We start from the raw sequence: 24,523 nt of genomic DNA, 5'->3' as shown, positions 1-24,523 counted from the left end.
ACTGTAGAATATGTTAAGGTAATAAAAATCTCCCCTCTGTCTCACCTCTACCATGCACAGGCAAAAGCAGTCTCTCGCATGGTTGTCATCTTATCTCTTTCAAGACTGTGCATTCCTCATTTTCTCACCTGGCCCTTAGAAGACACGGATGTGACTTCCAAATCTTTTCCTGTCTCTGTTCTTTTATGTCAGTGGACACACCCCTTTCTGGCAGTGCCCGGGGTTTACCTGTGCCCAGGACCCAGCACAGTGCCCCGCTGTGGTCAGAGTGGTTCAGAAAGCAGGGCCCTTCCCACCGTTGACAGGGCACTTTTCTCTTAAGCCAGCTTCTGATTGTACTGGACTTTCTTACTCTAACGTCATCGTCATTGGCTCACATTGGTTTTGCGTTTTCTGATTTCAGTAGATTTTCATAGATAGGTCCTGGCTTTAGTAATAACCCTTTAGGTCTTGAGATTCTACAACCTCAGTTACCTGAATTGGCTGAGTATCTGCTGTTCTTTACTGTTGTGTTTCTTCATGATTTCCTCCTGAAATGCAAAGCTTTATTGGCTCTAACCCAAGGTTCCAGTGGCAACCCGCTCTAGTACTCTTGCCTGGAAAATCCCATGGACAGAGGAGCCTGGTAGGCTGCAGTCCATGGGGTCACTAAGAGTCGGACACGACTGAGCGACTTCACGTTCACTTTTCACTTTCATGCATTGAAGAAGGAAATGGCAACCCATTCCAGTGTTCTTGCTTGGAGAATCCCAGGGATGGGGGAGCATGGTGGGCTGCCGTCTGTGCCGCACAGAGTCAGACACGACTGAAGTGACTTAGCAGCAGCAGCAGCAACCCAAGGTTCCAAAAGACAACAAGCCCAACATGAGTTGCCTTTTTGTGGGGAGTGGGGGCGGGGAATGGTGGCTATTGCTGTGCTGCTTGTGGGATCTTAGTTCCCTGACCAAGGATTGAACCTGCATCCTGGCAATGACAGTGCGGAGTCCTAACCACTGGATTGCGAGGGAATTCCCCATGGGTTGCCCTTTTTAATGAGGGCAGTGAGGGCATAGGACCACATGCGGAAGGAAGTATTGCTGTCAGTCTGCAGGCTCTCAGGCCAGGGAATTCAGAGAAACCTCCTTGGCCTTCTGGGGAAACCATATTTGGTCCTCCAAAAGGACCTTTGGAGATTTGCAGATAAATAATAGGACAAATATGTATTAACAGGTGCCTTTGTTTGCCTTTACAAAATGGATCTGCAACAAACCTTTGGAATATGATAAGTATTTTCCTAGCACATTTTTAAAATGTTGGATGTTATATAGTTACATGTTAAAACAAGTTTGAAAATTATGTACTTTACTCATGACTAACATTTATATAGATATATTTAAGTTGCTCTCTTAGGCTTCACCAAATTAAATATAGGAACTTCAGTTTAATCAATATTTTAACTATCTCCACTGCCAAGGTAGGTTTTGAAATTTTAAGTTTAAAGTACTGCCTCAATAATATTTTTGCTACCTGAATTTGGTGCCAAGATTTAAGTGTGGAGAGCTTGCACCAGTTTTATATATATATAGAGAGAGTCGAATCAAAGTATTTATTGTTGTTTAGTCACTTCAGTAGTGTCCAGCTCTTTTGTAGCCCCATGGACTGTAGACTTCAAGGCTTCTCTGTCCATGGAATTCTCAAGGCAAGAATACTGGAGTGCGTTGCCATTTCCTTCTCCAGGGTATCAACCCGGGTATCAAACTTGCGTCTCCTGCATTGGCAGGCAGACTCTTTACCACCGTGAGCCACTAGGGAAGGCCACTTATCATTGTAGTTCAATATGAATTTATTTCATGACTCAGGCCTTAGGAACAGTGCTTCATCTTGAATGAATGAATCGTAACTTTCAGCCTAGCAAAGCATTGCACTGTGAGAAATTGACACGTGGCCACAAATGATAGTTTTTTCTAGCTTAATTAGAAGGAAAAAAAAAATCCAAGTTATGGTCCTGCGTATTGCCTAAAATATACACTAGAATTTTTTTGGCTTGGAGTGAAGCTTTTGTAGTTTCAGTTGTCTAATAATGCTGATCCCATAAAGATTTGGTAATTTAAAAATCATTTATAGAAGAAGTGATAAGATAATCATTGCTACAACCTTTTAAAAGGCATAAGTCTATTTTAAAAAATTTCTAAAATAGTGCATTTACATGCATATTCCGTGGTACTTTCCCTCTCTTACTTACGCATGTAGCACTGAATCAGAGCAAACAAGAAAGCTGGTATGATTTATCATATGTTTTTCAGTTTATATTTCAAAAAATTGAGCTTTTTCTTTTTTTGTTCTTAGAAACAATAATAAATGCAAACAGAATTTTTCCATTTCAGTAAAATGGTGAGATGAAAATCACTGTCCCTCACGTCATCAGTTGTGTGTTGTTCCATCAGGAACTTGGAAGCAGATGACGGTGCCTTTTACTTTTTCACTTCCTGGTATTGGCGCTGAGAACTGTTGGTGCACTAGACCTTTCCTTCCTCATAGGAGGAGGACATTTACAAAAGTTTTCAGTTTACAGCCTTAATATATTTGTGATAGCAGTACTTTGTTATACTAAATATCAAAAATCTTTTATTCATTACTGAGCAATTTATATAAAACAGAAATCTTCCAAAATTTACTGATTCTATTATACCATTATATCTGTTTGTTGATGGAGATTATTGCTCTTATGTAGGTCTGTAAGCATTCATTAGCCTTTCAAAACACTCCTGTGATAGGTGAGTTTATATAGGCTACTTGGGCATTTCAGGTGGTTACTGTTCCAGAGAAAGAAGATCACAGTCATGTAAATTCTGGCTCATGTCCCTGCTACTAAATGATGCTTCCAAATGGAGAGCACTGAAATGGCAAATTTTTCTTTTCCTTGGTTTTTTTTTTGGTCTTGTTGTGTGGCATGTGGGATCTTGGTTCCCTGACCAGAGATCAAACCTGTGCCCCCTGTAATACAAGTGTTGGGTCTTACTTAACCACTGGACCACCAGGGAAATCCCAAAGACATTTTTCTTTATGCTTATTACTATTTGATTGAATTCTGTGTTGCCTTATTTAATACATTAAATAATATATATATATAGCAAATATATATAAATATATACTTATATTTATGTGATGAGATAGGCTCACTGCAGTGAATATGCATACCTTGAAATTTAATTAACACAATAACCCAGAATATAAGTTCTGTGTTCTGGCTAATTTTCTACTCTTAAACTCACTCACTCTTGTTTCAGCACTTGTTGAAAAGTCATTCTAAAATGTTTGGTTCCTTAGTTGCTTTACAAAATGTATTTTATGGTAAATATAATTTAAATATCCTTTGAGTCAGGAATATTGTTGCAGACTTTCTAACCAACAAGGGATAGTAATAGTGACGAGAGTGAAACTGACCTGGCCACAGTCCTGACACATTTGTGGCGGAGTGGGGGGCAGGACTCATGCTAAGTTTGCAGGTTGTCCACAACAGAAGCCTGGATACAATCACTCTGAAGATCATTTCTTACTGAGCAGTGGTTCTTTCAGGTATTCACTTATCTTCTTTTCTGAAGGTAGCATTTTATTCTCCCCTGAAGCCTGATTGGGGATATGAAAGAACTGTTTTAGAATCAGAAGACCATGTGATTAGGTATCCATATGAGAGTTCAGACCATCAGTCTGAACAGGATTTTAAAGTTAAGGAGAGGGACTTCCTTAACTCTTCCTTAAGGAGAGGTGGTCTAGTGGTTAAGACCTGGCTTCCAGTGTGGGCGGCAGGTTCGATCCCTGGTCAGGGATTTAAGATCCCACATGAAAGATCCCCATAAGAACAACAACAAACAAACCTAAGACTAGAGAGAGATGGGGTGAATAACTATCAATCATTGGTAAAGATGGCTTTTTTGAGCAATTTTTGCCTGAACTAGGCTTTGAGGAATGAGTACCATTTAGGTTCTACGGAGTGGAAGGTAGAAGGGAGGGTGGCACAATAAGTCTAACCCAGGCAGAAATGCAGCAAAGTACTAAGAAAGTGGAATTAAAGATACAGTACTTTGGGAAGAGGAACAGTTCAGAGTGGTAGATGCCATGGCATGTTGAATTAAGTACTTCCTAAGACAGACTGGTTCCAAATAGGAAAAGGAGTACTTCAAGGCTGTATACTGTCGACCCTGCTTATTTAACTTCTATGCAGAGTACATCATGAGAAACGCTGGGCTGGATGAAGCACAAGCTGGAATCAAGATTGCTGGGAGAAATATCAATAATCTCAGCTATGCAGATGACACCACCCTTATGGCAGAAAGCAAAGAAGAACTAAAGAGCCTCTTGATGAAAGAGAAAGAGGAGAGAGAAAAAGTTGGCTTAAAGTTCAACATTCAGAAAACGAAGATCATGGCATCCGGTCCCATCACTTCATGGCAAATAGGTGGGGAAACAGTGGCTGACTTTATTTTTTGGGCTCCAAAATCACTGCAGATGGTGATTTCAGCCATGAAATTAAAAGACGCTTGCTCCTTGGAAGAAAAGTTATGACCAACCTAGACAGCATATTCAAAAGCAGAGATATTACTTTGCCAACAAAGGTCTGTCTAGTCAAGGCTTTGGTTTTTCCAGTGGTCATGTATGGATGTGAGAGTTGGACTATAAAGAAAGCTGAGTGCCGAAGAATTGATGCTTTTGAACTGTGGTGTTGGAGAAGACTCTTGAGAGTCCCTTGGACTGCAAGGAGATCCAACCAGTCCATCCTAAAGGAAATCAGTCCTGAATATTCATTGGAAGAACTTATGTTGAGGCTGAAACTCCAATATTTTGGCCACCTGATGCAAAGAAATGACTCATTTGAAAAGAGCCTGCTGCTGGGAAAGATTGAAGGCGGGAGGAGAAGGGGATGACAGAGGATGAGATGGTTGGATGGCATCACTGACTCAATGGACATGAGTTTGAGTAAACTCCTCAAGTTGGTGATGGACAGGAAGGCCTGGCGTGCTGCAGTCCATGGGCTTGCAAAGAGTTGGACACAACTGAGTGAGTGAACTGATACTGAAGCTTAGTCATGGTGGTGCTAGTGGTAAAGAATCACCTGCCAGTACAGGAGAATAAGAAATGAAAGTTCAGTCCTTGGGTGGTGCAGCCCACTCCAGTATTATTGCTTGGAGCATCCTGGACAGAGGAGCCTGGCGGGCTACAGTACATAGGGTCGCACAGAGTCAGATATGACTGAAGTCACTTAACACACAAGCTTAGTCATAAGTATTGCTTTTTTTCCCCCTTATTAAACCCAATACTGATGGCTTGTTTACTTATATTATTTTTCCTATTCTTTGTGAATGTCAGATAAAAGGCAAAAGTTGATTGGAAATTTTGGTTGATTTTAGTTATTTGAAGCTTTGTTGTACTCATTTAAATGGATTTTAGATTTAGAGTATAATCTGATCAAAAACCTCATTAAGTATCTGAATTTTAAGATACCTTATGTGTTTTTCTGATATACTACTATAAAAAAATTATATGTGTGTTTTTATTTTAGAAAAGCCAGTGAGGGTTTGAAGACTATAAACCCATATGAGAAAGCACCCTCTATGAGATTGCTGGCTTATGGTAAGTTAGAGCTGCATAGTGTTGTAAAGATAAAAAAAAAAAAAAAAACAAAAAAAAAACTTGACCTAAAAGCCATTTTTATCTTTTATAGCTTTGTGGGTTTCTAGTAGTATTACTGCATTGACCTATTGGTGTATTTTTTGTTGTTGTTGTTTTCTAGAGCCCTTTTATATGGAGAAGGCAAGGGCACCCCACTCCAGTACTCTTGCCTGGAAAATCCCATGGACGGAGGAGCCTGGTGGGCTGTAGTCCATGGGGTCACAAAGAGTCAGACATGACTGAGCAACTTCACTTTCATTTTTCACTTTCACGCATTGGAGAAGGAAATGGCAACCCACTCCAGTGTTCTTGCCTGGAGAATCCCAGGGATGGAGGAGCCTGGTAGGCTGCTGTCTATGGGGTCACAGAGAGTCGGACACAACTGAAGCAACTTAGCAGTAGTAGCAGAGCCCTTTTATAAAGGAAAGTGATTTCAATTGACTCTTATCTGTGTGTCCATTAACTATTAACCAAATTTGACAGTTAGGTTTTTATTAACATGTATACACTCCGTTAACAGTTTCCAAGTGATGTTACTATTACCCTCTCTGGGTTGATTCCATGAATTTGTACTGGGAAAACTCTTCATATTAATACAGTTAATACCTTTTCATATTTTTCTTTCAGAATTATGGTTTAAAGGTTGGATCTAGGTTCCTAAATTGAGTCACCCAGCTTGACTGAGGGATCCCTCTTTACAATGCAGTCACCCCTCAAGCTCAATTGCATCAAAATTAATTCTGTAGACTCTGTTATCATGAATTAAAGTCAGAGCTTTAATATCATATCCGTCTCGCCTGTCACTTCAGAGCCTTCTTGGATCTCTTTCTGTCGTTTTTCATTTCTCTGCTACATTTCACTGTCCATTCCCCCACGCCTCCACCCCAGTTCATCATTTTGCCAAACACTTGCCTTTTCTGAGACAACTTCCCACTGCTTCTCCAACAGTCTGTGCACCCTTTTTCCTTCAGCAAAATAGTGTCCCCCAGTCCTTGGGGATGTGATTTGAAGAGAAATCATAGTGTGAATAAGGTTTAACAGTGTTTTCCTTCCTCTTTAGTTTCTGGCCTGGGCTTTGGAATCATGAGTGGCGTATTTTCCTTTGTAAATACCCTGTCTGACTCCTTGGGACCAGGCACAGTGGGCATTCATGGAGACCCTCCCCAGTTCTTCCTATATTCAGGTATGTGTCTGGTTTGAATGTTCAGACTTCTGGTCTATGGTCATCCCTAGTGGAATTCCCTGGTTTAGGAATTCCAGTGAATAGAAATTTATGTTGTACCTTCTAAAGGCAAGGTACTGTTAGACACTGTGATGAAAGAGACCTAGGAAAGTAAGAATTACAGTTAGGGTATTTTTGAATTTTAGAGTGGATTTAGCTTGTATAAAATTCATTTTTCTGTTACTATACTAATAATTTTGCTGTATAGTTGATATAAGTGAATTTTTATAGGGTTAGGGTTCGGGCACTAGCTACATGCTTTTTTGATTTTTTCTAACAGCATTATTTTTATTTATTATTTTTAACATTTAATTTTTAATTGGAGGACAATTACTTTGCAATATTGTGATGGTTTCTGCCATACTTAAGCATGAAACAGCCACAGGCATACACATGTCCCCTCCCTCTTAAACCTCCTTCCCACCTCCCTCCCCACCCCACCCCTCTGTGTTGTCACAGAGTGGGTTTCCTGCATCATGTAGCATGTCCCCACTGGCTGTTTCACATGTGGTAATGTACATTTCAGTACTGCTCTCTCAAGTCCTCCTACCTGCTCCCTCCCTGACTGAGACCAAAAGTCTATTCTTTCTGTGTGCACCTCTTTTGCTGCCCTGCAAATAGAATCAGTACCATCTTTCTAGATTCCACATATATGTGTTAATATACAGTATTTGTCTTTCTCTTTCTGACTTTCTTCACTCTATTTAAGAGGCTCTAGGTTCATCAGCCTTATTAGAACTGACTCACATGTGTTCCTTTTTATAGCTGAGTATTACTCCATTGTGTATATGGACCACAACTTCTTTATCCTTTCACCTGTTGGACATCTAGGTGCTTCCATGTCCTAGCTATTGTAAATAGTGCTGCAGTGAACATTGGGGTACATGTGTCTTTTTCAATTATGATTTCCCAGTAGTGGGATTTCTGGGTCATATGGTAGTTTTATTCCTAGTTTTTTAAGGAATCTCCACACTGTTCTCCATAGTGGCCATATCACTTTGCATTCCCACCAACAGTGCAAGAAAGTTCCCTTTTCTCCACACCCTCTCCAGCATTAATTGTTTGTAGACTTTTTGATGATGACTGTTCTGACTGGTGTGAGATGATACCTTATTGTAGTTTTGATTTGCATTTCTCTAATAACGAGCGATGTTGAGCATCTTTTCATGTGCTTATTAGCCATCTGTATGTCTTCTTTGGAGAAATGTTTGTTTAGGTCTTCTGCCCAACTTTTTGATTGGGTTGTTTTTCTGATATGAGTTGCACGAGCTGCTTGTATATTTTGGAGATTAATCTTTTGTCCGTGTTTCATTTGCTATTATTTTCTCCTATTCTGAGGGTTTTCTTTTCACTTTGCTTGTAGTTTCTGTCATTGTGCAAAAACTTTTAATTAGGTCTCATTTGTTTATTTTTGTTTTTATTTCCATTACTCTAGGAGGTCAGTCATAGAGGATCTTGCTGTGATTTCAGTCAAAGTGTTCTGCCTGTGTTGTTTTTGTTTTTATTTTTATTTATTGGCAGTGTAAGGACTAATCTTTATAGTTTGTCATCTTGGCCGCTTTTGGGGATGGAAAGTATAATTTAATCTTGAAATTGAGAGGAAGGAAAACAGTTCTTATTTAATGTGAGGTAATGTCACTTATCTAAAAAATGTGTGTACCATATCTAAAATTGCAACTGTAACAACCCATCTTCCTTGTTTCTTAAGAACTGGAACATGAGCAGGAACTTAGAGTCCCTTGCTCCTCCCCACTCCTCCCCCACAGGAAACTGTGGCCCTGATTTTGTGGTGTTCAGTCCCTGGGTTAGCCAGGTCTGAAAGTTAGGTTTTTAACATGTACAGATGTTTTACTTTGATGCTAAAACCTGGAAGTTTTACCTTCATGTGTGTATCTGAAAAAATATATTTAGTCTTCTTGCTTTTGAACATTTAAAAATAAACTGTACTGTATTCTTTAAAAAAAAAATAGTTGAGTTCACCTTTATCCAAAGATGCCTATAAAAAAAAGCCAATATATTTCAAACTGCTTTTTCATCCATCAGATGAATATTGTCCCCGTGATACAATGATCACACGTTTAAGAGTTGGTAGTGTACATAATTAGTATAAACTCTCCTAAATTACACAAGAATCTATCAAAAAATAGTTTTCTAAAACACCACTGTATTTTTTTTGTCTTCATAAGCTATATCATTGAAATAAATGACCCCATGCACAGATTCTTTTAATTAAATCATCTTTAACATCTTTATAAAAGTAATTTGTCTTCAAGGAGCTTATCATTTTGTAGGGGGAATAAGACCCCCCCAAAAAGTGATTAATCTCGTCAAGGCAGTTTGAAGTAATAACAGAAAAGATATAAGATGAAAGTGTTAGTCGCTCAGTGACGCTGGACTCTCTGCGACCCCATAGACTGTAGCCCGCCAGGCTCCTTTGTCCACAGAATCTCCCAGGCAAGAATACTGGAGTGGGTTGCCATTTCCTTCTCCAGGATAAGATGAGGTATAACCGAATTTAAAAAATTGCTGCAGTAAAAAGTTGACAGATATCCTGCATGTTACAGTGATCCTCTAACCCAGTGGACTCTTGTTCATCATTTCGGTTTAGGCCTTGTTACCTCCTGTCTAGATTACTACCATTAACCCCCACCTGGTTAGTCTTTCCTCAACACACTTTCTATAGGTATCCATCCTTTATACTGTCCCCAAATAAATCTTTCCTGTGTAAAACTAGGTAAGGGCTTTTCAAGGCCTGCAGGATAAAGTCAAGGCCCTTCACATCTGGCTGCAAGTTAAGGGAAAGGAAAGTATGTTAGTACAGTGGGTCATACTGATTTAGTCGTGCCTCCAACAGAGCAAATTATCTTCCTTTTAAACATCCCATAACTAGAATATTTCTGACAACGTAAAAAAATCGTAATAAGGAGTCTTAGCGTTTTTTTAGAACTGGAGTACAAGTAGCTAAAATCTGTTAGAATCCAATATAAATTAATAAAACATAGCCAGGAGGGGGTGCTAGAGTTTTCTGTATTTTTCTAAATCAGTGTATTATACTGCTACATAAGCAGTTTTCTTCTTTGCTTCTCAAATAACAGTCTCCTAATGAAATTTATTTTTCTACCAGCTTCTGTCACTAGATGGCGCTAATTCTCTTTAGAGAGCTAGGCTGTTTTTGCAAGATTGACTTAAAAAGATTCTTTTAGAAGAAAGTAAAAAATGTGCAGCAGTTTGGTGATAGTATGTGTGACTTCTGTAAATTCAAGAAAAAAACTGTTATAATATCTTTAGATAATATCTTTAGAGGTGGCAAGAATACACAGAAGAACTGTACAAAAAAGATCTTCATGACCCAGATAATCACGATGGTGTGATCACTGACCTAGAGCCAGACATCCTGGAATGTGAACTCAAGTGGGCCTTAGGAAGCATCACTACGAGCAGAGCTAATGGAGGTGATAGAATTCCAGTTGAGCTATTTCAAATCCTAAAAGATGATGCGGTGAAAGTGCTGCACTCAATATGCCAGCAAATTTGGAAAAGTCAGCAGTGGCCATAGGACTGGAAAAGGTCAGTTTTCATTCCAATCCCAAAGAAAGGCAATGCCAAAGAATGCTCAAACTACCGCACAATTGCACTCATCTCACACGGTAGTAAAGTGATGCTTAAAATTCTCCAAGCCAGGCTTCAGCAATACATGAACCATGAACTTCCAGATATTCAAGCTGAAATGGCAGAGAAACCAGAGATCAAATTGCCAACATTCGCTGGATCATCGAAAAAGCAAGAGAGTTCCAGAAAAACATCTATTTCTGCTTTATTGACTATGCCAAAGCCTTTGACTGTGTGGATCACAATAAACTGTGGAAAATTCTGAAAGACATGGGCCCACCAGACCACCTGACCTCCTTCTTGAGAAATCTGTATGCAGGTGAGGAAGCAACAGTTAGAACCGGACATGGAACAATAGTCTGGTTCCAAATAGGAAAAGGAATACATCAAGGCTGTATATTGTCACCCTGCTTATTTAACTTATATGCAGAGTACATCATGAGAAACGCTGGGCTGGATGAAGCACAAGTTGGAATCAAGATTGCTGGGAGAAATATCAATGACCTCAGATATGCAGATGACACCACCCTTATGGCAGAAAGTGAAGAGGAACTAAAAAGTCCCTTGATGAAAGAGAAAGAGGAGAGTGAAAAAGTTGGCGTAAAGCTCAACATTCAGAAAACTAAGATCATGGCATCCAGTCCCATCACTTCATGGCAAATAGATGGGGAAACAGTAGCTGACTTTATTTTTCTTGGCTCCAAAATCACTGCAGATGGTGATTTCAGCCATGAAATTAAAAGACGCTTACTCAAAAGCAGAGACGTTACTTTGCCAACAAAGGTTCGTCTAGTCAAGGCTATGGCTTTTCCTGTGGTCATGTATGGATGTGAGAGTTGGACTGTGAAGAAGGCTGAGCACCAAAGAATTGATGCTTTTGAACTGTGGTGTTGGAGAAGGCTCTTGAGAGTCCCTTGGACTGCAAGGAGATCCAACCAGTCCATTCTGAAGGAGATCAGCCCTGGGATTTCTTTGGAAGGACTGATGTTGAAGCTGAAACTCCAGTACTTTGGCCACCTCATGCGAAGAGTTGACTCATTGGAAAAGACTCTGATGCTGGGAGGGATTGGGGGCAGGAGGAGAAGGGGATGACAGAGGATGAGATGGCTGGATGGCATCACTGACTCGATGGACGTGAGTCTGAGTGAACTCCGGGAGTTGGTGATGCACAGGGAGGCCTGGCGTGCTGCGATTCATGGGGTTGAAAAGAGTTAGACACGACTGAGCGACTGAACTGAACTGAACTTCTTGGAAGGAAAGTTATGACCAACCTAGATAGCATATTAAAAAGCAGAGATATTACTTTGCCAACACAGGTCTGTCTAGTCAAGGCTATGGTTTTTTCAGTGGTCATGTATGGATGTGAGAGTTGGACTATAAAGAAAGCTAAGCGCTGAAGAATTGATGCTTTTGAACTGTGGTGTTGGAGAAGACTCTTCAGAGTCCTTTGGACTGCAAGGAGATCCAAGCAGTCCATCCTAAAGGAGATCAGTCCTGGGTGTTCATTGGAAGGACTGATGTTGAAGCTGAAACTCCAATACTTTGGCCACCTGATGCTAAGAGCTGACTCATTGGAAAAGACCCGGATACTGGGAGGAATTGGGAGCAGGAGGAAAAGGGGACGACAGGATGAAATGGTTTGATGGCGTCACCGACTCAACGTACATGGGTTTGGGTGGACTCCGGGAGTTGGTGATGGACAGGGAAGCCTGGTGTGCTGCGGTTCATGGGGTCGCAAAGAGTCGGACATGACTGAGTAACTGAACTGAACTGAATATCTTTAGCTAAGTTAGGATAGCAGGCTGACCATACTATGGATGTGTACCTATAGAGTCAGGAATACCTGTTACTTTATCATGTGCTAGAGTTTATTTGTTATAACATCATTCTTTGGAGCATAAATTTTGAATTATACATTTAAGAAATTGCTTATTGCATTTAAGAATATAATCTCAAATTTGCTTGTATTTGTGTTTATTGTATGTATTATTTGCTGCTATTACCATGTATTTAAGCATGAGATCATTTAAAATTTTTCATTTAGTTTCAGTTCAGTTCAGTCATTCAGTCGTGTCCAACTCTTTGCGACCCCATGGACTGCAGCACACCAGGTCTCCCTGTCCTTCACCAACTCCTGGAGTTTACTCAAACTCATATCCATTGAGTCGGTGGTGCCATCCAACCATCTCATCCTCTGTTGTCCCCTTCTCCTCCTGCCTTCAGTCTTGCCCAGCATCAGGGTCTTCTCAAATGAGTCAGTTCTTTGCATCAGGTGGCCGAAGTAATGGAGTTTCAACTTCAGCATCAGTCCTTGCAATGATTATTCAGTATTGATTTCCTTTAGGATGGACTGGTTGGATCTCCTTGTAGTCCAAGGGACTCTCAAGAGTCTTCTCCAACACCACAGTTCAAAAGCATCAATTCTTTGGAGCTCAACTTTGTTTATGGTCCAACTCTCACATCCATACATGACTATTGGAAAAACCATAGCCTTGATTAGACAGACCTTCATTAGCAAAGTAATGTTTCTGCTTTTTAATATGCTGTCTAAGTTGATCATAATTTTCCTTCCAAGGAGTAAGCGTCTTTTAATTTCATGGCTGCAGTCACCATCTGCAGTGATTTTGGAGCCCAAAAAAATAGTCTGTCACTGTTTCCACTGTTTCCCCATCTATTTGCCATGAAGTGATGGGACCAGATGCCATGATCTTAGTTTTCTGAATGTTGAGCTTTAAGCCAACTTTTTCACTCTCTTCTTTCACTTTCCTCAAGAGGCTCTTTACTGTACTCCATTACAAATGGCTAAGTAATAACCAGAATAAAAAAGACTATGAAATCTAATTAGTATATCTGTTAGTACAAGTTATATACTATGTGATACCTGTATGTACATAGGTTGTCATGTAGCAACTAAGCATAGTTTATAAATTAAATGTATTATAAGTTAATTCTTTTTGTTTGTAGTTGTGTAGCAGGCTAACATTAACTTTTATTAGAATCATTACCATTTCTTAGAAATTCTGTATAGAGGCAAGGTATGGGAATTGAGTCTTAAGTTCAAGTCATATCCTGGCTCATTAATTTAGTATTTTAGGCAAGTCCTTTGATCATTTAATCTCTCATTCCATAAATAAATATTTTTATTCAATAGCCCAGTCTGTATATACTTTCCACTCACAGTGGGGAATAAAGACAAACAACTGATGGTAACAAAGTGCGCTAAGTACTGTGATGAGGAAGAGCCATGAATGCACACAACAGCTCTCACCCACTCATTGTATCAGTGCTTCTCCTTTGTAATACTTACCATATTTGTAGGTAATTAGTCAACTGTGTAGTTATTTGTGTCTTTCACCCCAACTGGATGCTCAGCCATAAAAGGGCAAAGACTCTGCCTTGTTTCCTGCAGTATCCCCAGCACTTTGTGGAGTTCTTTGTTTCTAGATGAACTCATAAATATTTTTTGAAAAAAAAGGAAAGGTAGGCATTGCTTATGGAGGAAGTGCTGTCAGTAGAAAGTTAAAGGATGAATAGTAGGTAGGCTGGCAGAGCAAGCTGGGTGTTGGGAAGGAATGTTCCAGGCAGAGGGAAGCAGTCTTCCTAGTAGTCCCGGAGGTAAGAAAGACATTGTTCATGGGTACAGAAGTACTGGACTTCCGTCCAGCCTTCAATTTCCTCATCTTTCATCAGAGGCAAAAATAATAACCTAGCTCCAGGTTATAAAGAATTAAATGAAATTAGAGAGCATATATTTAAGTGCTTTATAAACTATAAAATGGCCTAAGGGTAGAGAATTTGGTTCTTGAAGCATAGCATTTAGAGAAAGGATAATTCCTCTGATTTATGTGGTATCTGGGTTCATCAGTCTGAATCGGCTCCCTTATGATTTAGAAGAAGAATGTATTAATTACTCAGTAAGAATATCTGATGTTTTATTTTTAAAACTTCCCTAAGTCATTTCATTTACATTATATTTTCTTGGCAGTGCTCTTGTCTAGGTGAGATTTTCAACTTTTTAGCTACTAAACCTTTTATTTGGAGAAGTCAGTATGGGTCAGATCGCATGTGAAGTATCATGTTCAGTTCTTTTTTATTTCTTCAAGGTAATTATATTTGCTTATTTCTGGCTGTGCTGGGTCTTTGATACTGAACACGGACTTTCTCTAGTAGTGGCCAGTGGAGGCTACTCTAGCTGTGGTGTGTGAGCTTCTCACAGCAGTGGCTTCTCTTGTTGCAGAGCACCAGCTTCAGCAGTTAGGGCTCAGTAGTTGTGGCACATGGGCTTAGTTGGCCCACTCAGTGTGTGTAACATTTCCAGACCAGGGATTGAACCTGTGTTTCCCACATTGGCAGGCAGATTCTCAACCACTGGACCACTAGGGAAGTCCTTGTGTTCAGTTCTGAGCATTGTGATTTAATAGGAATACTGAAGCACTAAAGTTGGTATAGAAGAACATCATTCGTATGGTGAAAAACCTAGAAGCTGTATGACTGAAGGGCAGAGGAATATTGCGCTTAAAGAAAAATGAAAGGGAATGTGGGAGATTCCATTTTTGTCCAAATTTGTCATTCTGCTGTAGTAAAATTATGCATCCACATCCTTCCATTGCCTTATGATGACTAGATTGTGCTTGCCTATCGCTGACTTTGACCTCAGTCCTGTGACACGAATTGGCCAAATGGCTAATGTAATGTAAGTCACTAACTGGATATAAGTCAGTGACTTAAAAAGCACTTGCATGGTTGGTTCTGCCCTCTTCGGATCTGGGTCATGGACCAGAGAACATGCCCCGTAGTTAATGCCCCTTTAGCCTGGACCACAGAATGAGCGTGTATAAAGCAGACCTGGGCCCAGCCTGCGGTGACAAGCCAACCCAGCTGTACTAGTAACAGAGCTGTCCAGTGAGCCTGGGCTCACTTGATCAGCCAAAGCATAGTCATCCTCTAGACAAATGAGCATGAGAGTAAATCTTTCTTGTTGAAACCCAGTGAGTTTTTTTTTTTTTTAATTCATTTTACTTTTATCCCCACAGTATTTTGAGTATAATCTCTATAATGTGGCAGTTTGTTAAATGTTTAGACTTTTAAGTGAAAGCACTTGGTGTGCAAAACTATCTCTGCTGCTAAGTCGCTTCAGTCGTGTCTGACTCTGTGCGACCCCAGAGACGGCAGCCCACCAGGCTCCCTGGGATTCTCCAGGCAAGAACACTGGAGTAGGTTGCCATTTCCTTCTCCAGTGCATGAAAGTGAAAAGTGAAAGTGAAGTCTCTCAGTCGTGTCCGACTCTTCTCGACCCCATGGACAGCATCCCACCAGGCTCCTCCGTCCATGGATTTTCCAAGCAAGAGTACTGGAGTGGGGTGCCATTGCCTTGTCCAAAAACTATCTAATAACTACCAATTCCAAAGTGGTAGAGGAACTATTACATTATTAATGATACAGAGAAAGTAATTGCCTATAAAGCTTAATCTGCAATTCTTATCTTTTTCTGAATTTGTTAGAGTCTTAATTATAATAAATGATCCCAACTGTCTCTGCTGGTGATACAAGGATACTTCATATACTGTCATTGGCTTTGTCACCAAAGATGTATTTTCATTCTGTGCTTTCTTTACATCAGTAGTGCAATAGTCTTTCCTTCAAGTTGCTCAAATAACTGAAAATGTTAAGGTTATACTTTGTAAATTTCCTCTCCCCAAGCCTTGGCCTGTTACAGGCTCTAGTAGCCTGTGATACATTATCAAGTGTGCGGAGCCCAGGTGGCTATCTTCAGGGAGAGCTGCTGCTGCTGCTAAGTCGCTTCAGTCGTGTCCGACTCTGTGCAACCCCATAGACGGCAGAGCACAGACAGGCAGTTCAGTGAATTGCGTCAGAGAGTGGCTGAAAGAATGCCACAGCCTGCGGCTCTTCCACGGGTGTCCCCGGTAACCTTCTGAGACACTGACGTCTCCTTGCTCCCGTGGCTGGGTGAAGAGGCCCTGCTGACCCCTTTGCAGCTCAAGCAGCCTGAAGCCTTGTGCTTCTGTCTCTCCAGGCCTTATATCCTCTTTTATTTATTTATTTGGCTGTGTCTGGTCTTAGTTGTGGCGTGTAGGATCTTCAGTCTTCATTGCAGCATGCCAGGATCTTTAGTGGGCAGCATGTGGGATCTAGTTTCCTGACCAGGGATTGAACCTTGGCCCTTTGCATTGGAAATCTTAGCCACTGGGCCACCAGAGAAGTCTGAGGCCTGTGTCATCCTCACATGTGAATTGGTCCTTATTTTCTTTATCTACTGCTGCCTTTAACATTTGGTGCTATGAATAAATAAACATTTCTTTATTTGGTGTGTGTTTAGTGTCTTTTTCTTCAATGAATCTTACAGAGTTTTTTTTCATAGCCACGATGAGCAGCCATGGTAGTACCCTGTAAAGATGATTTGCATTGGGAAAAAGTAGTCTTTTTTTAAAAATATCATTCAGCATAGTATCTTCCTTCATTTAGTTCTATAGGAATATTAATTTACCCATGACACCCAATATTAATCATTTGCAAGGAGAAAAAAAAATCCTGTCTTCAGCTTTATTGATGAGCCTGGCCTTCCTGATCCTCTGCAGCGCCATGGCTGGGCCCCTGGCATTTACTGACCTGCTCTGTGCTCACATCTCACCAAGGATTCTCATCAGCACTGGAACCGCTTCTACCAGTTCATCTTCTCCTTCTCCCCTGCTCTGCTAGAGAGAACCACCCTGTTCCCCTCGGGGTGGCTGCATGGCTCGGTTTCTGAGGGAATTGTTCACGTTGCAACACGTCTCATTGGTGTTATCTGAAGTTTTCCAACACTATTCCTGGAACAGGTTTTAGCTCAGTTTCCCCAAACCGCTTTTCTTACATGCATAGATGTTTGGAAATCTTCATGGTTCTTTTAAGGGATTAATCAAGCTTGAGGTTTATTTTAAGAGACGGAGCTATCAGATTTTACCATCTTTTTCATTCTCAAGTTCTTGGCCAAACATTTACTTGAATATTTTCATTTACAAAGATCTTCTTGAATGTTTCTATCTTGAGATTGAAGTGCCTTGTTTCAAATGGTAGGCTGTTTTTCCATTTCTCAGGGGACTTTCTCCTTACATTCACCGAAACAATGATTTACAGTATCCTGGACCTACAAGCATTTCTGGAGGACAGAAGACAGAGGGACAGCGTCTTTAGAGCGGGGTACCTCTGTTATCTCCCTCATCTCAGCTGAAGCACTTCCATCCTTCCTGTTGCTCAGGCCCAAAAGCTTGGAGTAATCCTGATTCTCCTGTTTTTTCATTAAGTCACATCTAATCCAACTGCAAATGTTACCTCTAACTTCCATTTAAATCTCCATCCAGGTTCTTATGGGCTCGGTTTTGCTTTAGATATGGCTTTAGGAGTGGAAGTTTGAGAGCTGGTTTGGAGCAAGCATTTGAAGAAAAGATAAACCTGATGGTGGGTAAGGTAAACCTGCAGCCATTCCAGGGCAATATCAGATGTGGGAAGGTCCTAGTTAATTTCATGAAGTCAGTGAAGCAGTCATACAAAGTATTTTTTAAATTAATTTATTTTTAATCAAAGGATAATTGCTTTACAGCATGCAAAGTATTAATAGAACCCTGAGAGCCCACACACACTGAATTAGGAACTTGTACCCCAGGTTCCTATAAGCACTGCCTTACACCCTACGTGCCAATGGCAGCTCTGGCCAGTGAGTTTGGCGTGGTTTCTTATGCAGCATTTTTGTGACAATAGTTGAGCTATAACAGGGAGTTTCAGGTATTTTTAATGTGCCACATATGGGAAAAAAGAGTTGACTTTTGGTTCTTCAAAGAACCTTCCTAGGCTTCTTAAGAAGCAGGAGCTGGTAAAAGATTTCTCAGCCTTGTTACTGTTGGCCTTTGGAGTTCTTTGTTGGGGTGGTGGCGGGGGCTGTCTTGTGTATTGTAGGATGTTCAACAGCATCCCTGGCTTCTGTCTACTAGAAGCCAGAAGTACCCCACCCACAGTGTGGCAACCAAAAATGTCTACAGACATTGACAGGTGACCTCTGGGGGCAAAATCACCCCACTTGAGATTCACCAAATTAAAAGGCCAGATTTGGGTTCAGTTTGAGAAGAGACTTTCCCATAGTGACTGTTGTGATGAAATAAGCTTCTAAACTGGGAGTAATTGGAAGTGGACCCTGTGTGGGATCTGCTTTTTCATTGCACAGGGGACTGGATCAGACAGCATTTAAGGGGCTTCCCAACGCTGACTCTCCACACTGATTGGAGGAGAGAATTTCATCATTCGTCACCATCTGCTCTGGGGCTTGTCAGCATAACATTGTTTCCTTGGCAGTCTGTTCAGCTCGTGAATGTCCTTCAGGAGCATTTTCATAAATCTGAAATGATATTTCATAGTGTTATATTGTTTATATTCAGATTGCTTTCAGGACATTTTCTTTTTGATCTGGTTGGTATTAAGGGCTAGTACTATGCCTTTCTTATGGCTATATGAGATGGCGTTCAAAATGTCTTATTTTAATGTGGGAGAATGTTACTTGGTTAGTAATAAATGTACATTTATATTACAATAAACTAGATAACAGAATTCTGTTACAGTTTTTAAAGCAAAAATGTAAAGTTAAATCCTTATTACTGGAAAAGCATTTTCAAAAGCACTAGTTGTGTTCTGGGGTCTGACTTGGGCTAGGTCACTAGAGATCTCTCCAGGATCTGGCGAGTTTCTGCAACCAGGAAGGAAAGAGGAGAGGCTGTCACTTTGCAGAACCTTGATGCGCCAGACCCTTCTCTTACTGGGGAAGAGAAATCAGGAGCCCTTTAGTAATCACACCGTGGCTCTGGGCAGCTGAGTTTGAGCCTTGGCTTTGGGAAGTCCTCCTCTGCCTGTTGTTGCCACCACCCAGCAGCAGCAGCCCGTGGCGCTCTCTAGCCTGGTTATAGACATTCTCTGAAGTTGGCAGGGGAAGCCAGATAGCTGTTTCCATGCTAGTATTAGAATCAGTAGCTATATTAGGCTGTTGTCTGTAAGGACAGAAGAGTAGATACTGGGAATGAGGGAGAGAGGGACAAGCATGACAATGAAGATAGTTATGAGTTTGTGTGCTGGAAAGCTTGGGCTGTGTTCAGCAAGGATTGATGAACCAAATAGTAAATGTAGCCTCTTAGAGATAACACTGAAACATTTTCTTTAGAAATAGGTTGGATTGAAACATTCTCTACCAAGAGAATGTGTAAAAGGTTATTAGAAGAGGAAGTCCATTATCAAACTAGCAAGCTAAAAACAAAACAAAACTAGAAAGCTATAGTTTCACAAACAGATGTACAATACTTCTTAGCACTCTTCAGCTTTCTGATTGATGTTCCCAAATATTAGAAATTACGGAAGCTCTTTTTATTAATCTGGATTATAAAAGCACATAATTTTGATATTCTTATAATTAACTTAGAAAAGTATTTTTTCATTAAAAAAAAATATTTAATTTGGCTGTGCCAGGTCTTATTTGCAGCACTCAGGATCTTCAATCGTCACTGTGGCATCAGGACCTTTAGTGGTGTCATGTGGGATCTAGTTCCCTGATCAGGGATTGAACCCGGGGCCCCCTGCATTGGGAGCGCATAGTCTTAGCCACTGGACCACCAGGAAAGTCTTGAAATTTTTTTTAACTTTTAAGAGTATTAGAACAAAGCAATGGGGATTCCCTGGTGGTCCAGTGGTTAGGACTCTGAGCTTCCCCTGCAGGTTTCCTGGGTTCAGTCCCTAGTTGGGGAACTAAGATCCTGCGTGTTGTGTGGTAAGGCAAAAAAAAAAAAAGCTAAATTTTAGAATTAGATTCATTGATTCATTGAAGGACTTTTAGAATTTTGTATCTTTAGGAACATGACATGAGAAAGGTTTAGTAAATAAAAGACAGTACCCTGCTGCTGCTGCTGCTGCTGCTAAGTTGCTTCAGTCGTGTCCGACTCTGTGCGACCCCATAGATGGCAGCCCACCAGGCTCCCCCATCCCTGGGATTCTCCAGGCAAGAACACTGGAGTGGGTTGCCATTTCCTTCTCCAATGCAGGAAAGTGAAAATTGAAAGTGAAGTCGCTCAGTCATGTCCGACTCTTCGAGACCCCATGGACTGCAGCCTACCAGGCTCCTCCGCCCATGGGATTGTCCAGGCAAGAGTACTGGAGTGGGGTGCCATCACCTTCTCCAGAGAGTACCCTAGTGATACTATTAACAAATCTTCATTTCTAATTGTAGTTAATTCCATTTACTATAGAGAAGTATCAAAATAGTGTGTATGTAGCTCTAGCTACATGTATATGACAGAATCATTATAGATATTCAGGTCTCAGTTTCTGTTGGACCTCTAACCAATTAGGAAAAACAAATCCCAGTAATCTAAGCAGCACATTGTAATAGTAAAGGCTTATGACCATAGTTTCTATTTCTAATAATAGAAACTCAGTTCAATTCAGTCACTTAGTCATGTCTGATTCTTTGCAACCCCATGAACCGCAGCATATACCAGGCCTCCCTGTCCATCACCAACTCCCGGAATTTGCTCCAACTCATGTCCATTGAGGAGAAGGCAATGGCACCCCACTCCAGTACTCTTGCCTGGAAAATCCCATGGATGGAGGAGCCTGGTAGGCTGCAGTCCATGAGGTCGCTAAGAGTCGGACACAACTGAGCGACTTCATTTTGACTTTTCACTTTGATGCATTGGAGAAGGAAATGGCAACCCACTCCAGTATTCTTGCCTGGAGAATCCCGAGGACAGGGGAGCCTGGTAGGCTGCCGTCTATGGGGTCGCACAGAGTCGGACACGACTGAACCGACTTAGCAGCAGCAGCGTGTCCTTTGAGTAGGTGATGCCATTCAACCATCTCATCCTCTGTTGTCCCCTTCTCTTCCTGCCTTTAATATTTCCCAGAATCAGGGTCTTTTCCAGTGAGTCAGTTCTTTGCATCAGGTGGCCAAAGTATTGGAGTTTCAGCTTCAGCATCAGTCCTTCCAATGAATATTCAGGACTGATTTCCTTTAGGATTGACTGCTTGGATCTCCTTGCAGTCCAATGGACTCTCAAGAGTCTTCTCCAACACCACAGTTCAAAACTGTCAATTCTTTGGCACTCATCTTTCTTTATAGTCCAGTTCTCAATTCCATACATGACCACTGGAAAAACCATAGCCTTGACTAGACGGACCTTTGTTGGCAAAGTAATGTCTCTGCTTCTTAATATGCTGTCTAGGTTGGTCATAACTTTTCTTCCAGGGAGCAAGCGTCTTTTACTTTCATGGCTGCAGTCACCATCTGCAGTGATTTTGGAGCCCCCCAAAATAAGATCAGCCACTATTTCCCTGTCTGGCTCCAAATATAAAGTCTGTCACTGTTTCCCCGTGTATTTGCCATGAAGTGATGGGACCAGATGCCATGATCTTAGTTTTCTGAATATTTGGGCTTTAAGCCAACTTTTTCACTTTCCTCTTTCACATTCATCAAGAGGGTCTTCAGTTCTTCTTCGCTTTCTGCCATAAGGGTGGTGTCATCTGCGTATCTGAGCTTATTGATATTTCTCAGGGGAATCTTGATTCCAGCTTGTGTTTCATCCAGTCCAGCATTTCTCATGAGGTACCCTGCATATAAATTAAATAAGCAGGGTGACAATATAAAGCCTTGATGTACTCCTTTCCTGATTTGGAACTGCTGCTGCTAAATCGCTTCAGTCGTGTCCAACTCTGTGTGACCCCATAGACAGCAGCCCACCAGGTTCCCCCGTCCCTGGGATTCTCCAGGCAAGAATACTGGAGTGGGTTGCCATTTCCTTCTCCAGATTTGGAACTAGTGCTAGCTAAATAAATAAGCCATCAAATAGGAATACCAGTGTTTTAATAAATGTCTGAGAGATCCTGTTTAGGTATTGTGTTAATAAAACATAGTAAACTGAAAAAAATGGGCTTGTTTTCTGAAAAGGAAGTTCCTTGGGACTGTGTTTTATCCTCTGGGATAGCCCTGTTGCCTGGCCATGTGCTTAGTCGCTCAGTCATGTCTGACTCTTTGCGACCCCATGGACTGTAGCCCTCCAAGCTCTTCTGTTGATGGAATTCTCCAAGCAGGAATACTGGAGTGGGTTGCCATTCCTTCCTCCAGGGGGTCTTCCCAACCCAGGGATCGAACCCAGGTGTCCTGCATTGCAGGCAGATTCTTTACCATCTGAGTCACCAGGGAAGCCTGGCCCGTAGTAGGTGCTAATAAATCTTTGTATGGATTAGTAAAAGAGAAGGGAAGAAAGTAAATGTAAGAGTAATACTCCAGTGTTAGATGAAGAAGAAATCCACAGGAGTGAAGGAGTGCATGTTTAAAGTGTTTTATTTACTTATTTATTTTTGGCTGTGCTGGGTCTTTGTTGCTGTGCTCGGGCTTTCTCTAGTTGCAGCGAACAGGGGGCGAACGGGGGCTGCTCTTCCTGTGGTGCTCAGCTTCTCATTCTGGTGGCCACTCTCGTTTTGGAGCACAGGCTTTCGAGTGCACAGACTTCAGTAGCGGCAGCCCATGGACTTAGTTGCTCCACAGCATGTGGAATCTTCCTGGACCAGGGATCAAACCCATGTCCCCTGCGTTGGTTCTTTACCATTGGACCACCAAGACAGTCTGAGAATACGTTTTAAAACATAGTCAGGTACCCAGGAAGCTTGGGTACATGTGATAATTGCTTGCTGCTTTGCTTCACTTTCCAACGTGTTAGTGCAACTCACTAAATTGAAGGTCCTGGCTTATATTCATCTTTGAATCTAGACAACATAGCACATAGTAATCGTCATTTATTGAAAAACTGCGGTTTGCAAAGCACTGTTCTTCCCTACACAACAGCCAGGGGCATAATTTGCATTTTGGAAATAAAGGACACAAGCTCGGAGGAGTTGGATCGCTCGCCCGAAGGCACACTGCGGGGCCAGGATCCCAGCTGAGGGCTGTGCGGCCCTAGAGCCATAGGCATCGTCCCCAGGCAGACTCTCTAGGCGCTCAGTAACTGTGTGTGGAGTGCAAAAACAGAGGAGGCATCAGGATGACGTCATTAAGGGGATGGCATTGAGCTAGGTGTTAAATAGAAGTAAGATTTAAGTGGGATGAAAAGGGCAGGGTGGTGGCGAGGGGTAGAGGATTCAGGCGAAAGGGACAGCCAATTAAAAAAATGAGAACATAGAGGCACAGAGAGAGTATATGTAGGACTTCTGGTTTCCTACCAAGTAGGATGTGTTTGAAGATGAGTAGAGGATAGTAGTTTGGGTCTAGGTTGCAGAGGGCCTTGGATGCTAACCTGAGATGCTTGGACTTTACTTTAGAGACAGAGTCAGTCCGTCAGAGAGAATTTTTATCAGGAAAGAGCCTTGCATGCAGAAATACTCACCTAGAATTTGGAAGAAAGTTCAAGGCTAGTGATTCCTTGAGAATGCTTGTCTGAAACAGAGTAATGCTCTTTTGGATGAGAATGAACTAAAAAGTCCGTAAGTAAGAGCATTTTCGAGGTATCTGAACTCTCAGACTTGACCATAGGAAGATGATTGGCTGGTTTCAATATTCGTGGTAATGTGTAGAGGAGAGGGCAAATAGAGCTGTCAAACAAAAGATAAAGCAGGAGGCTGCAAATAAGAGTGTTCTGGAGTCTTAAGAATTACTAGTTGGAAGACCCAGATTTGTAGTCTTACAAGAATGGGTAGTCTTGAAAGAAAGTTCCACGGAAGAAATAGAGTCGGGCCTAATAAGACAAAAGGCTATGAGGTTGTTAAAAGTTGAGTGGTAAGAACTGTGATGGACATAAGTCAGAAAATATTTGTCCTTAAGGAATCACATGTTGTTTTAGGGTAGTGGTCCATTAAGTGGGTAGACTCTCGTGAGTTATTCTAGGGTAAGGGTTTAAGAAGTGTCTTGAGTTTCTGGCAGGTTTATGACTTCATCAGGTAAAAATATCAGATTCCATCTCAGCTAAGCTATGCCTAAGTCACACTTCCTTAATGGCCTCCTGGCTCTATTTAGAGAGTTCTATTAGC

At 41.3% G+C, this 24,523-nt stretch overlaps 1 protein-coding gene across 5 annotated transcripts in view; it reads left to right on the top strand.

Annotated features, from left to right (window-relative positions):
• APH1B (aph-1 homolog B, gamma-secretase subunit) overlaps window positions 1–24,523 on the top strand; it is a 116,119-nt gene that overhangs the window by 3,743 nt on the left and 87,853 nt on the right. For 4 of the 5 annotated variants that reach the window (XM_070797450.1, XM_070797451.1, XM_070797449.1 and 1 more), the window contains exons 3-4: window positions 5,537–5,607; window positions 6,707–6,829. In XM_070797450.1, the coding sequence (XP_070653551.1) occupies window positions 5,537–5,607; window positions 6,707–6,829 (194 nt within the window). The remainder of the gene's footprint in view (window positions 1–5,536; window positions 5,608–6,706; window positions 6,830–24,523) is intronic. The other variant, XM_070797452.1, reaches the window with a different exon arrangement.

Source organism: Bos indicus, chromosome 10, assembly GCF_029378745.1.
Source record: "Bos indicus isolate NIAB-ARS_2022 breed Sahiwal x Tharparkar chromosome 10, NIAB-ARS_B.indTharparkar_mat_pri_1.0, whole genome shotgun sequence".
Taxonomy (NCBI): domain Eukaryota; kingdom Metazoa; phylum Chordata; class Mammalia; order Artiodactyla; family Bovidae; genus Bos; species Bos indicus.
This window is presented reverse-complemented; position numbering and strand designations above follow the sequence as displayed.